This window comes from Paramisgurnus dabryanus, chromosome 19, assembly GCF_030506205.2.
Source record: "Paramisgurnus dabryanus chromosome 19, PD_genome_1.1, whole genome shotgun sequence".
Lineage (NCBI taxonomy): Eukaryota > Metazoa > Chordata > Actinopteri > Cypriniformes > Cobitidae > Paramisgurnus > Paramisgurnus dabryanus.
Genome location: NC_133355.1, coordinates 32,878,231 through 32,894,046, shown reverse-complemented (window position 1 = coordinate 32,894,046; position 15,816 = coordinate 32,878,231). Strand labels below are relative to the sequence as shown.

General features: G+C 38.5%; 1 protein-coding gene across 1 annotated transcript; it reads left to right on the top strand.

Moving 5' to 3' along the window:
* The first annotated feature begins 446 nt into the window (after positions 1-446).
* On the top strand, positions 447-13,774 carry cratb (carnitine O-acetyltransferase b). Its single transcript, XM_065253758.2, has 15 exons — positions 447-739; positions 938-1,150; positions 1,249-1,367; positions 4,097-4,150; positions 4,367-4,532; positions 4,809-4,983; positions 6,163-6,253; positions 7,252-7,339; positions 7,694-7,794; positions 7,891-8,010; positions 8,185-8,307; positions 8,564-8,699; positions 8,781-8,843; positions 9,010-9,147; positions 13,364-13,774. Exons 1-15 carry the CDS (start codon positions 692-694, stop codon positions 13,565-13,567), a joined length of 1,839 nt encoding a protein of 612 aa, XP_065109830.2. The 5' UTR covers positions 447-691; the 3' UTR covers positions 13,568-13,774.
* Positions 13,775-15,816: the final 2,042 nt, after the last annotated feature.

Genomic DNA, 15,816 nt, shown 5'->3' with positions numbered 1-15,816 from the left:
GGTTTGGCCCGGTTTGGGCATTTGGGGGTAGGGTTAAAATGGAAAATATTTTGGCCGTAGCTGTATTCCTTCTAACCACAAATGGCGCGGCACGACCACAAAAGTACATGTGAACGCAGATGATGCATTTTACAGAAACGTTTCGTCTCCATTAATTGTTATTTCGACCTGGAAAATTATTCATTGTCATAAGGAATTGTATCTCAAGCTTACCTAGCACTGACAAAGATTACTATTATTATTGTTATTATTATAATTGTGGTTTAAAACTGTAATATAATTCGCACATACACTAGGAAATACGGTCTTATATGATAAACACTAAATAGTGCACACATAAACTGGAGAAAAAGGTCTTATGATAAACAACAGTAAATAGTGCCCACATACACTAGAGAATACGGTCTTATATGGTAAACACTAAATCGTGCGCACATACACTAGAGAATACGGCCGTACATGATGAACACTAAACAGTGCGCACGTGTCTAGTGTCCACACCCGCGATCTGCGTGCTGCAGCTCACGAACTTCATCCGAATTTTGACGATTCTAACAACGGAACCAGCTCGTGCTTGTGCAGCAGTAAAGTCAGTATTTGATTTGTGTGAGATTGATGAAGACTCAGAGTGTTAGTAAAGTGCACACTTGCACAACTTTACAGCTTCAGTGTGAGCTTCAAACACACAGTGATGATTTTAAAGAAACTTCCTGTCAGCTATTCAGTATTTACACTACGGGTGAGTACAGTGTTTTTATAAACACACTCTGCCCATATTAAAGGCGTAATTAGTAATGTTGATCAAATGAAAAGCTTTGATTAATTATAACATAACGTTACATCTCTGTCTAACTTATATTTAATTTGAACTCAGTCGTATCTTTCACAAGCTGTAAGTTTTGAGTGAAAGTTTGAAGTGTCGTGCGCTGTTCGTCAGGTCGGGATCAGACGGGCCCACTCGGTTCCGCCTCAGCCGGTTCCTCCTCTCGAGCGGACGTTGAAGCGTTACCTGCGGGCTCTGGAGCCGCTTTTACCGCCCGATGAGCTCGAACACACCCGCGGGATCGTACAAAAGTTCGGCCGTCCCGGAGGTCTAGGTGAAAAACTGCAGAAAGAGCTGATCAAACGAGCTAAACACTCACACAACTGGGTGAGAGTCTCAACAACTTAATTGTTACACATGATTTACACTGACTTACCATATTTTACCTAAGTGCGTGTGTGTTGTATACTGTGTGTTTTTTTTAGATTTCAGACTGGTGGGTGCAGTGGGCATATCTGGAGTGCAGGCAGCCCTTAGCAGTGCACTCAAACCCAGCCATCTCACTGCCAAAACGAGATTTTACAGACTGGAGAGGTCAACTAGTGTATGTGACAGCTCAAATACACACAAACACAGACAGAGTTAATGATATAAATGTGGCGTGTAATGAACTCCCAAGTCTTGTTTAGATCATCAGTCTCTTTCTATGTGGTTGTTAGGTGATGTTTCTTGTTTTGGTTATGGTCACTGCTGTTGGATGTTGTTTAATGTCAGTTCGTGTTAACTTTAAATCACTTTAATATCACTTAAAATGTTTAATTACACTAGCACAGAATGAGGTATATTACACAAGAATCAACTCTTTGTGGTCATATATCTCAGGAGGGTATACTAAGGTCTGTCGTTTTTCCATGCATTATTTTTTCAGTATTATCTCTGTACGAGATTGTTGACTTAACGTATAAAATGGGGACATAACTCACAACAAAAGATTAATGTCAACTGCAGTAGATGAATAAAGATGGGTGACACCGACTTCACTCCTATTGGTAGTTGCTCCTATAAATTGCTCATCAGTTTTTTTTCACTTGCTCAATTAGTTCAACATTTTTCATTAAAATAGATTGCCCTTTGACCATGTATTAAATTTACAAAGTTCAAAAACACATGCATTAGGATATATTAGCAAGTTTATTTACATTGAACGTGTACTGGATTTATTTACCCTCCAGGGCCGGGTTTCCCAAATGCATCGTAAGGCTAAGGAGATCGTAAAAACGATCGTACGAAACATCTTAGAATAGGCTTTATGCCCAGCTGCACTCCTTCCTGAACTTCAGTAAGCTCCTTGTTTACTGTCTGCCATTATTGAACAAACTGATTAATCCAGGTGTGGCTGACCTCAGTAGTCAAAACAACATTAATCAGGCACACCTGGATTAATCAGTTTGTCCAATAATGGCAGACAGGAAACAAGGAGCTGGCTGAAGTTCAGGAAGTAGTGCAGCTGGGCATAAAGCCTATTGCGGGCCGTTTCCCAAAAGCTTCGTAACTTAAGTAGCACTTGAAAATCATCGTAGATCTACGAGTGCTCTGGAGTAATTGTTAATTCATAAGTGCATCGTAACACAACAGTGTTACAAGGTCACCTGCAGGACAACCAGCAAATTCCACTCCTGCAATGACGATAATGTAATGTTTTAAACGTTTATTTATTTATTGGGTTCTTCTTTGTTTATTTGTTTAAATTACTTTAATATAATATATTTAAAATTCAAATGAGAAATCTAATTTAAATGACTAAACATAAATTAATAAAGAAGGAAAACGTATTTGGTACAATTTTGGTAAAAGTTGGTACTAGCAAATTGATAAATGGTTGCTGCTATAATTCATATACAGTAAAAAAAATTTGATGGGAAATGGCATCTGATTAAAGAAGTCAAATAAATATTTACGGTACAGTGCAATAATCCATAATAATATTTACATAAACATAGATAATCAAAACAAATAATAATAATAATAATCTAAACTATATAAAATGCAGAAGGCATTTTGCAGTGGGACGACTCCTAACTAAATACGGAAAAGAATATTTCATTATGCATAAATTATTTAAAGATTTAAAAAGTCATTGAACAATAATGAAAAATATTATAAAAATATTAGTGCACATCGGCTGAAGATCATTAGCCTAAACAAGCTTCTGCTACAAATTCGAGTCATTCTATAGATGACATTTCAGCACTTGACAAACAGATAGCGACTCGTTAGTAGCACTTAAAACCCAGCTGCGAGCGATCGTTTAACGTGCATCTTTGGGAAACGCACGTAAATGAACAACCAATGTTCGTTAAGTAGCTCATAGAAAGCACTCTTAAGTGCTAAGTCTAGTCGTTATCGGGAAACCCAGCCCAGATTGTTTTATCCATTGTGGTAGCCCTTGCTCTCAAAAAGGATGGAGACCCTTGGTTTAAATTATAGCTAATGCATATCAACCATTACACTGAGTTAATGTTACAGTGTAAAATGTATTAACTACAGATCAGGTCAGGTTGCCTGATTGCCAAACTTCTGCTCACACTGCAGTGATCAATGCTCACCGTCTCTCCTCGTCTTTAAGAAACCCAAAAAATTTTCTTTTCCACAAGAAATATTTTCCAGAGGTCAGTTTAGCCACTATAGACGTGCTCAGCAGTAACAACATCAACAAACGGCTTTTATGGAACAAACGTAACTTCCGTAAACTCCGCAAAGAATCAATGACAACAAAGTTCAAATCATAGCTAAAGCGTATCAAAAACTACACTGACCTAAAGTTACTGTGTAAAATGTGTACTATATAATGTATACAATGTTAACTACAGATCGACTGCCAAACCTCCCGTAAAAAATTGGTAATCCATGATCGCCGTCTTCAGGAAATCAAAACATTTGTTATTTTCCATGAGGTATTTGTTCCAGAGTTCAGTTTAGCAACTAGTCAAACAAACAGAGAACGGAAGTTAAGTTCCACTCAGACGTGTAATCATGTCACCGCATGTGTGTCTGATGAAACCAGACCAGGAAACAAAAACAGACCCGATGATAACTTTGGGCCAAGCTATACAAGTGGAAAAACACTGTGGATTATATAACAGATATATTACACAACTGAATGTCTTCAGCCTTTATCATGCTATAGTTAATATGCTCTGGTGGTTTCAAATCCATCAATCAGTACTCATTATTAAGTTTTTTTTTAAAAGTTTTAATAGAGTCATTATTTATGGTTCAGAAAAGATGATTATTGAACTGCTTATCTAAATTTTTATGGGTGTTTTTGTGCAGATTTGCTTCAAAGCTCATAACAGGACTGTTGGACTTCAAAGCTAAGGCAGACAGGTTTGTCTCATGACTTTATTTCTGTATCCTACATTAATGCACAGATTATTGTTTAAATAGAATTTGTAATTCATCTTTCTGTCCAGCAGTGAGTGACACTGAAGCCTAAAATTGTCCAGTTATTTCTAAATATATCACACTGCTACTGTGTGTAAGTCAATATGATTGCTCTTCGCTTTGTCTTCACATCTCATCTCTCTGTGTGCTGTTGTCCAGTGGTCAGTTAGCAGTGGAGTACATGCGCGGACAGCCATTATGTATGGAGTTGTATCCTCAGCTCTTCTCATCCTGTCGAATTCCAGGACCCAAACATGATCATGTGGTTCATTACGGTCGTCCACGTCGCGGCCCGACTCACATTACAGTGGTTAGGAACTACCAGGTAAGGCAGACTAATGTCAATAAATATCAAAGGTTTGAAATTGGCCATACTGTGATGTGATGATCATTTTAATATCTTAATAGCCTTCATTATGAACTCATTGGAGTGGTTTTATGATGGATGGATGAATGAATGTGCTGTTGGAAGCATTAATATGTTGAGTCCTATTTAAGGACATTAAGGAACGAGACCTTTGTTTGTGCTAAGGAAGAAAATTATTCAGTAACTAAAGACAGAAATGCTGTTATTAATGAGTATATATGTATATGTGTGTAGTTCTTCCAGCTGGATGTCTACAACAGTGATGGTACGCCATTGACAGAGAGTCAGATTCACTCGCAACTACTGCGGATTCGCTCTCAGTCATGGAAAACGGATAAAGAGCCGATTGGAATTCTGACCAGCGAGCATCGGCACACCTGGGGTCAGGCCTACACTCGTCTGCTCAAAGGTGACATGCACATTTAACTTTTACTACAAAAACAGACAAAAACAGAATGCTCAGTAAGAGGTCGTTTCACTTTCTTAAAGGATTAGTCCATTTTCTTAAAAACAATCCAGATAATTTACCCACCACCGTGTCATCCAAAATGTTGATGTCTTTCTTTGTTCAGTCGAGAAAAAATTATGTTTTTTGAGGAAAACATTCCATGATTTTCTCATTTTAATGGACTTTAATGGACCTCAACACTTAACACTTAACTCAACACTTAACAGTTTTTTCAGAAGTTGTAGTTTAAAAGTGCATATGTTTTATTTTTCTTGTCAAAAATGACAATAGTTTCGCTAGATAAGACCCTTATGCCTCATTTGGGATCATTTAGAGTCCTTTGAAACTGCAATTTTAAACTGCATTAAAACTCTTATGTGTTGGGGTCCATTAAAATGAGAAAAATCCTGGTATGTTTTTCTCAAAAAACATAATTTCTTCTCGACTGAACAAAGAAAGTCATCAACATTTTGGATGACATGGTGGTGAGTAAATTATCTGGATTTTTTTTTAAGAAAATAGACTAATTCTTATAAGTTAAAAATATATTATTAGACCAAAAAAGATTTGTGTCTGTTTTTCTGTTTTGTCTTTGTAACAAATTATACAAAACACAACAAATGCACAGCCTTAGTTATATATTTATTTAGAGGCATGTAGCATCGACTGATTTGATTAAATTATAGTAAGCCTTAAAGTTCTGCATAATTAAGGGCGTGGCCACTTGAGTGACGGGTGAACTGCCACTGCTGTCACTACCCTCAAGCTAGGTGGTTTCAGCAACCAGCCACCTCAGCTTCACCCACGTCCCACTTCTTTAATCATTTTCAGTTATCCGTGGTAACGCAATGCCAAGATGGTGACAGCAAGCTCTGCCTACTATTGGCTTTAAAAAAGCTCTTCACAAACCTATGGGTGACGTCACGGATGCTACGTCCATGTTTTTTACAGTCTATGGTACTAACTTTTGTCCCTTGTGAGTACTTTGACCTGAATACAACCTAATGTGGCAGCCACATGCATCCCCCCTCCCCCCAAATGTGTTTAATACCAATAAAAAGTCATTTCAGCGACTGACTAATAACCTTTCGATTAATGTGATATACAGTATCATATTATGTGTGTTTTTGTCCTGATCAGATAAAATCAATAAAGAATCTGTAAGGCTGATCGAGAAATCTCTCTTCACATTGTGTCTGGACTCACCGGTCATGAGGATTTCTGATGAGAAGTAAGAAAATCTGTTTGCTCTTTGGCTGTAAAGTCCTTTCCCCACTGATCGTGTATATTTGTAGCGATAACTCGATAGAACTAAAAACTATTGATTTCTATGAATGACTTCACATTGTACACAGTTAGCACAATAAGAAGTTTTTTCACGTCCACTGTCTTGAATTATTTTTCGCTCTACGAATAAACAGGTCGACCAATGAGATTGCAGCACTCTGTCATGTTCCCGGAGCTGCTGCTGTTATACAGAAAATAAAATTTTCCTCAAATTTTGTGCACAGATATGTAAGAGAAAAATGACAATGTTTTTCACAATGTATGTTTAAAAATTAAGTTAGAGAGATGTTGGTTTTGCCGGTTGTTGATAAGTAACAGCTGTCACAGGATATTTAATTGAACAGTGTCCCAATGTCAAGTGAGCTAGAGTCCTTATCAGTGCCCAAACCCACATATACGATATACTGGTTCACGACCTCAGGAGTGAACGAATTGAGACACGGTATGGATAAAATATGATACATATATGAAAACATTTGGACATATTAATGGTTTATAATTGTTTTTATTAGTTGTGTAAATCCAATTCAATATCACAGTCCCCTTTTACCAAAATGATAACAAACTCATCTTTACTGCTCATACCGCTAGCAGTGAAATACATTTTATGTCTCTCATTGTTTGATCAGTTTTCCGCCCGTGGATCTATGCAAGTTTTGTTTAGCACTCTATGCTGAAGCTCTGAGGGTCAACCCCTGCTTCACTGTGCACACATGAAGCTCATTGTCCATAGCGCCACCTATCATACAGGTGTGAATTGAAACGGCTAAAGGCGAACAATCGTTTAATCTTTGGTATAAAGGAACCGTTTTCAGCTATTCGTTCTGCTTTTCAGCATTGCTGGCAGTGGGGAAAGACCTTAAATTGTCTACATTTCTGTCTGTCTTATTTTGAAGATTTTTTTTATTGATGGTGTTTTTGCACATGATGAATGATTGACAGGTATTCTAGTCGAATGGCGGCACAGATCTTACATGGGGGTGGGACTTATTCCAACAGTGGAAACCGCTGGTTTGACAAGACACTACAGGTGATGTATGTGAAGTGATGATGGGGTATTGATACGAGAGCTTCTGATGAATGATACATCAACTTTATTATCGTATATAGAGAACAAGTACAGAGCCAATGTAACAGGTCTCAATGTAATAAATGTGTAAGTATGATGCAATCAATGAAGCAGAATATAATGGGCAATAAAGTTTTGGATGCCTGATATAAAAGACAGCAGCACACAATAGATTTAATATAACATCTGTTTTTTTTTAAGTTGAGTTTCTCAATGATAATGTATGTAAGATATACTGTATGTAAATATGATCATACTGGCTGTGTGTTGTTTGATAATCTGACACGAGTCGCTGTTCATTTTTCTCTTTCTCAGTTTGTCATCGGTGAAGACGGCTCTTGGGGTCTACTCTATGAGCATGCGACAGCCGAGGGTCCGCCCATATCCACACTGCTGGATCATGTTCTTCACTACTGGTATTCAAAAACAAACAGATCACAATTCAGTTTTAATCTCTGTCGTTACTGGCTGTCCAGGTCACACCATGTGTTTGTCACTGATCGTTCTTTCAGTCAGAAACCGGATGGGGTACGGGCACCTTTAGTTCCTCTGCCAATGCCAAAAAAACTCTACTTCTACATCAACCCTGAGATCAAATGGGATATTGAGATGGCAAAACAAAGCCTGGATATGTGAGTCCAGCTGTAGCTTGTTATTTTGTTTTTAATTCTTATCTCCTAAATGCCTTAATGTGAACAACACAAAATGATGATTTTGCCTTCCAAAATAGTTTGTCCTGTGGCTTTACCTTTGAATGTGTACTCGTCTCAATAATAGTATCAGTAACTTATCATTTCTTCCCTTAGTCTCATCAATGATCTGGACATCAAATGTTTTAACTTCCAGCGTTTTGGAAAAGATTTTTCCAAACAGCTCAAACTAAGTCCAAACTCGTTCATCCAGGTGGCGATACAGCTGGCTTACTACAGGTGAGACTTTATACACACACTGTTCTCACATCAGCCTTAGACAATTTAGTTAAAATCCTGTGCTACACGGTGCGAATTCTGACGGTCGGAATGTCGTGAGCTCTCGCAAATGTCAAAAGTGAGTTTATGTGAAAATAATTCAGATGCTGTCACTCACAAGAGAAAAAAATTTCATGCGAGCTCGTACAACAACAAAAAACACAACGTGTACGGCCACCTTAACATGAAAACGGTGTGTGTGTTTTTGTTTTGTTAGAGTTCACAGTGAAGTTTGTGCAGCGTGTGACATCGCCTCTCTGAGGATGTTCAGAGGAGGACGCACAGATTACATCCGCTCTCCAACCAATCAGATGCTGACTTTCATACAGGCCTTTGATGATGACACTGTTTCTGTGAGTAATAAACATGATTGAGACAAAAAGGACATTTTAATTGATATTTATGAAGAACACTGATGTGTGTGTGTGTTTCAGAGAGAAACCAAAGTGGAGCTCTTGAGAGAAGCTGTTGATGCTTACAGCATCCTCACTGAACAGGTGAATGTGCCCTATATAAAAAAAAATAAAAAAAAACTGTACAAACATCTTGCTGACCAACGCAACATGATGAAAACTAGTCATGAGACTCCAAAGACCAAGTTAATATTTATAAATCCAACCAGAGTCCTCTCATGTGGTCACGCTATAATTTATTTTTAATAAGGCTTTGATGGGAGAGGGTATTGATCGCCATCTGTTGGGTCTTAAACTGCAAGCCATTGAGGAGGGTCTAAGTGTGCCGAGACTTTTCATGGACACGGCGTACGGACTGGCCACTCACTGGAAGCTCAGAACAGGACAGGTACTGTAACACAAACAGACCTCGCACAGATTCACTAATTAACTTTTGTCTCTATAAAAGTTGTATCTTCATTGTCATGACCAAGTCAAGTTAAAGTTTGGCACTTAAAGATTCCAGTAAAAGGTCCTCAGCTAAAGGATAAATAGTAGAGGCAAGGAGTGGAGAGGAGGAGTAGAGAGGAGTGGGGAGGAGATGAGAAGTGGAGAAGATGCCTTTTATTGTCATTGTACGCCTGTACAACAGAACACACATATAAATCCAAAAGTATAAACAAATGTAAGCAGGAGTGTAGAGAGTATGAATGAGTGCAGCTATAAACCAATATGTACCAAGTACAGACAAGTGCAAATATAAACAGATATGTACAGAATATGGGTGAGTACAAATGAACGCAGCAAATATATACAGATGGGCATACCATCTACACTAACATTTGAAGTGGATAAAAAAAGATGATGAAATTTGTCCTTAGACAAAAACAGGTATTGAAAAGGTTTGATCCACTTCAAATGCAAATGTTGAGTTGTAACGGTGGGCAGTATGATCTTAGAGGCTGTTTACACTTGGCATTAACATGCGTTTTCGTCGATCGGATCACAAGTGGACGAAGTTAATGCCAGGTGTAAACTGTGTTCAAAACGTTTTGAGCTCGTCCACTTTCGACCACTTTCAACCACATCCAGAGGTAGTCGAAACCACTTTCGATCGGATCGCTTTGGAGTTGCGGAACGCATATGTGACCAGTCACGGAAAGTAGGGACACAAGTCGGATCTGGGCATTTTGAGTTATTCACAGATTCTGAAAGTGCAGTTTCTAAGCTTTCCAACGATGTGTAACACATGGAAATCTGATAAGATTTGGAGAAGTTGTGGCCATTTGAATATAGGAACTCAGAAATACTCAAACCGAGAAAATCGAGACGAAAGGGACTCTTCTTTTCAGCTGGGGGAGACAATAGGGCTCATTTACATCTCATTTAGCTAAGCCATACCCCCTGTAAAACCCTTTTTGAGATGTTCAAGCATCAAATGTAGGATTTTATGACCAAATGACAACACGCAAAAATAAACATGACTCTTTTTACCTTTGTGGGGATCACAAGTCGAATCCAGTCTGTTTCAGATTATCCAATGACCATTTTTGTCCACAAATGCGTATAATCCGTGAAATATAGATTGTTTACATCAGATTTCGCATGAATGTCTGGTAATACAATATAATATACAATCTGAAGACTATTTAAATCGCAACATGTAAGGGTATATGAGCTTACACTCCGCTAAACACATGAACCCGCCTTCAAAGTTTGTATTTAAAATAGGGAAGTAGTATAATAGATCATCCAAACAGCGCCGTTGAAAACGTGACATCCTTTAGAGATGTTACCAATCGCTCGCTCGTTCCTCCATCAGCCAATGACTTCATGGATAATATTGATAGACAAAACATGTAGCCAATTATATAAAGAATACAACGATATCTGTGTAACTTCTGTGTGTTTGGACTCATGCTGCGCTGCAAGAACTGACATGGAGATGACGTCAAAGTACCGCGAGAGCGAGTCGAAATTAAACTACTCTGTAAGATTTCTTGAAGAGCTCTCGCGGTACTTTGACGTCATCCGAGTGCGGCGCCGCATAAAGTCAGTGACGCGGCTGACGTACGATGCGGCTGACTGTTATTTGTTCCGCCCCAGCTTCTTGTATTTTTCTTTTGTTTTGTGCGCCCGAGCTTTACAGTCTGGGGAGACGCACGCTATAAGTTTGAAAAAAAAAAACTTAGCAAACATGTCTGAGGAACAGGGCAGCGCGTCACTACAGTCACGTGACTTCACGCTCGAGCCGGAAGAGAAGACAATGCTGAATAAAGTCGTAATTCTGCTATTTTTGGACCAAACTGTTTCGATGCATCAACACAATCTTACTGACCCACTGATGTCACATGGACTACTTTGATGATGTTTTATTACCTTTCTGGACATGGAAACCATACATAGATTTTCAATGAAGGGGATAGAAAGCTCTCGGACTAAATCTAACGATAAAACATCTTAAACTGTGTTCCGAAGATGAACGGAGGTCTTCCGAGTTTAGAACGACATAAGGGTGAGTCATTAATTACATTATTTTCAGTTTTGGGCGAACTATCCTTATTTAGTAGTCACGCTGTTCCCTGTGGGGGCGGAGGCAAAAACAAAAGCTTATACAGTATGTAAATATACATACAGACAATGACGCCCCCCACTGCACGCTAGAATCTCCGGAAAAACAAGCCTATTTTAACCGCAAAATGTACGCTTTTAAATATACAAAAACTGCTATCTCAAACATGGAGAGGCTTCTTCGTGATCTCAACTAACAGATTCTGCAATAAAACGAAAATCACACATTTTGAAAAAAAAACTTTGTTTCTCATTTTCTCGAAACTTGTGCTGCCGACTTGTGTCCCGGGTTTCCGTGACGGGTCACATATGTGGTTGAATGTGTTCGAACAGCAACACGCGACCGCCTTCTCTCCGCCCATTTATCTAATCTGAGGTATTAAACACACGTTTTATGTCTTTTTTTTACTTCTGGCGTGAACATACGGTGAACAGCGCTATTTTAAGCCTTTCATTGATAAAACTAAAGTGTCTAATCTCCGTAGTTTCGTTTTGAAAGCGTGTGAAAGTTGCGCGATACTATTCCATCAATTCATATCAAATCACAATTTAACAGAATATTTCAGTGCATTCTTTGGCACCTTTTAGTCTTTGTTATCGTATTTTATATAATTATTTTTACCAACAGCTGTTGCTCAGATGGACACACAGCAAATCTGGCTTCCTCCACCGACATCAAAACCTTCCAAATCGAAAATGCAAAACAAAACAATATTGGTAATAAATATGATCATGGATTTCTTTCCAAGCTGTTCTGCTTTGATGACAAACTCCTCTAAAATATTCTGTGGACAAGCGCTGCGCTTCAGAAAGAAGTACGAAAAACGTACGCAATTATTAGTGAATGAGACCCATTATTTTAAGGCTGAAAAACTGCAGTGTTGCTATCATAGCTAACTTCATATAACCTTGATCGTTTCCACTTTTGTACAGTGCTTCTCTCTCTTTTTCTCTATTTCTTTACCAATGCATCTGCGATCACATAGGATTGCTGTCATTATAGTTTCAGCATACTTCTAAAACACAATTGATCAAAGATTTGCAGCGGTATGGCTTCGTAATTGATTGGCAAATGTACCCCGCAAATGTCACTACGTGAAGACGTTCAACATGACTAAAAAGTGTCACCTGAAGCCGCTGGGTTCAGGAAAGCAAATACATTATTATCTAATAATTATATTATTAAATATATGCTATATTAAAGGGGACAGAGAATGAAAAACCATTTTTACCTTGTCTTTGTTGAATAATGGTAGTCTACCCACATTCACAAACATACAAAAAGTGCTAGACATGCTAAACATCTCAGTCTCATAGAAATTCCTCTTTTAGAAATGTCAGCCTGAAAACCCAATCTGCCCAATCTGAAAAACTGATGCTTATGACATCACAGGTATCTCACTGCCCCTCCACTTTAAAATAATTGACTAAATTTTTTGAGAGGCAGCAAAGTCAGCCAATCAGTAATGAGATTGCAAGTTAAGCCAGTAGGGGGAGCCAAATAGGTGCAAAACCACTTGTTTAAAATCCCCCCCCCCCTAATAGAGCTATCTGAGAGAGGTTTTTAGGAAGTTTCTAAGGCATTACAGACCCAAACAAAAACATTTTTGTCTACATGTCACATCACAGAACAAGGATAAATACCCCGTTCAATCATTCTGTCTCACCTTTAAAAGCATATAAGAGGCACAGCTGCAATTCTTCCGGTATTCATTTTTTTCCCAATCTTCTACTTCACATTTCATGACGCCTATTTTGGAGGTCTGTCTGGTGATCCACAAACTCTTTTGAATGTCTTTTTAGAACTTCTCAAATTAAAAGCTCTCAATTCATCTCAAAATAAAACATTGCTGCAAAAGCGGTCTTGTACTTTATTTTGAAGGCAAAATAACTAAAGATTACTTGATAAGGTGTGTTCGATCATGTAAACTTTGAGTTGTGGTTCATAGGTAGAAATTTATTCCTTGTGGTTAAACTAGTGACCTAAATAGCAAGAAAATCCACATGTCGTATAAGTTTAGTTACTTTGATTTTTGTTCATATCTCTCTCACAGGTGCCCACCAACACAGACAGTGTGATGTGTTTTGGACCGCTGGTTCCAGATGGATACGCAGTGTGCTACAATCCACAGCAAGATCATGTGCACTTCTCCATCACTGCCTTCAACTGCTGTGAGGAAACAAACGCTGAGAAACTGGCTTTAATGCTGCAGCGATCACTTTGTGATCTTCAGGCATTATTTCAGTCTTCTGTATAGAGGCACTCCTAACACAACAATACCGGCGACTCCAAGAAGCCTTTCTTTTATGTGTGATGAAGAACTTTTATATCTGATTGGATTTGTCTTGGATCTCAGAAGCTCCTGATAGGTTGCTGGAAATGTTCATCAGGTCAAGCTTGTTCAGAACAAATTTAAAATCTTACATAATCACAGTTTTGATTAAAACAATGGCATTTGAAAATAGGTCAAAATTTGTGTGGTATATTATTTCATACAAGCATTACAAATTTAAATGTGTGTTCTTCAAACAGATGACAAAGGTTTTTATAGAGCAGATATTTCAGTTTTTGCAGACTGTGTTACTAAGGGTGCAATGTTGTATCACTCCTACAGCTTTTTCTTCTTACTTTCTAAATAAAAATTAAATGTTTGCTGTCATCAAGACTTTCGCAGCCGGTTTGTGCCATCAATGCACCGCGAAACCATGACGAGACCAGCGGCCTAGGTTAGGCACTGCAGTTGCCCACAAACTGGCTTCGAAAGCCTTGTTGATGACACACTTTATTCTTATTGGCAGACACTCTATGACAATGACAATCATGTGTGTTTCAGGTTTATCCTGACACCTCTAGTACCACTAGTGCTCATAAATTCATGTTTTTATAAGAGTAAAACTGTTTATATAATCATAATATGTTATACAGTGTCATTTAATAAAATAAAAGTGAGAAGAATATAGGCCTCAGTTTATTGGTATTTAATAGTAGATGCTTATCTGTAACTTTATTTTTGTGTTTATTTGATTTCAAACCATATATACCAGCACACAACATGTCAGCACAAAGTGTTTCTGGTTGCTAAAACATTTGCATCTTACAAATATTACATCTATTCCACTTCATCTGCTTAAAAACCCAAAAACAGTGCTTCCCAACGGCAAGCAGCAAGTGTCCGATTTGACAGCCGTGTCTTTTCTTCTCTTCTGCCCGAACTGGCAGATCTCATCTGTGGCAGGTTAGTACAGTATTAGTCTTTTTCAACAGGATCAGGGTGTATATTCTAGCAAACTGTTACCCCATCATATTTTGCAATCGGCAAAGCAAACCGTAGTACACGCCGCTTACCAACACACACATTTGCTCGACCAGACTCTCTGCTGTGGTGACTGCACTTTGCTCGGGTATGGCGTACTGGACAAACTGACCTGGTTCCACAGACAAGGCTTAGCTAAAGCCAGGACTAGGCCTCTGTTGTTAAGTATCTTTTATAAACATTCCTTAGAAAAACACATTACTGGTGTCAGTGGTGTGTATCTTAAGACAAATCAATGGCAGTGTCATATTTTAAGATCTGTAATTTTAAGTTATTTTCAGTTGAGACCGCTCAAACATGTGTTTTAGGCTAGGACTAGCCTTAAAAAAGCCTTGTCGATGAAACCGGGGAATAGTAAAGAAGTCAATGGCAGTTGGGATATACCAGATCCCAGCCTGTGAGATCAGGATAAGCCCTACAATGTCAACCCCCACGCATTCAATGGGTGTTCCAATTATGCTGGTTTAGCTGGTGGTCACCAGCATACCAGCACCAAAACACAGCATATGCTGGTATGACCAGCATGGGTTGCTGGTGCTAATGCTGGTTTAGTTTGTGCGAATGCTAGTTTAGCTGGTGCTAATGCTGGTTTAGCTGGTGTTCACTAGCAAAACCACCACATATGCTGTTTTTTCAGCAGGGTACTGTTGTAGCAGGGCATGGGGTAGCATTGGTTGTTTCATAGTAGTAGACATAGAGCACAATATTTTGCCAACACCTTGCCCAATAGAACTGGCACAGGGGTCACAGCCCTCATCCCCTCCTCGTGCCTAGCCATACCACAACATCGTCTGCGTCCTTTTCTCGTTCTTCCTGCCTCCACTTTATTTGAGCATTTCGATTTTATGCAACAATTTATTTTTGTATTAATTTTAGGGCTGTTAAAATTAACGCGTTAACCCAAATTCAGTGATTGTACCCTATTCTGCGTCGCCAATGTCAACATTTAGGTTGGATTTCAGCTTTTGCATGATGATAATATAGCGACGGCATAGTCTACAGGACTTTCACCCCAAAATCTCTTTATATATGTATTTTCTACGATATACATGTTAGATTTGTAACAAGATTTTGTATTGTACCTGTTTTGTTTGTATTTGTTTAGTAAATATATATATATATATATTTTTAACTTTCACCCCAAAATGGCGGCGACATAGGGCTGCTGAAATGATTGGCGGGCACGGCAGCAC

Coding starts and splice junctions, on each gene's coding strand:
- cratb (XM_065253758.2), top strand. CDS start 692: ATGATTTTAAAGAAACTTCCTGTCAGCTATTCAGTATTTACACTACGG. Junction 8,308..8,563: donor ATACAGCTGGCTTACTACAG/GTGAGACTTTAT, acceptor TTGTTTTGTTAG/AGTTCACAGTGAAGTTTGTG. Junction 9,148..13,363: donor GGAAGCTCAGAACAGGACAG/GTACTGTAACAC, acceptor TCTCTCTCACAG/GTGCCCACCAACACAGACAG.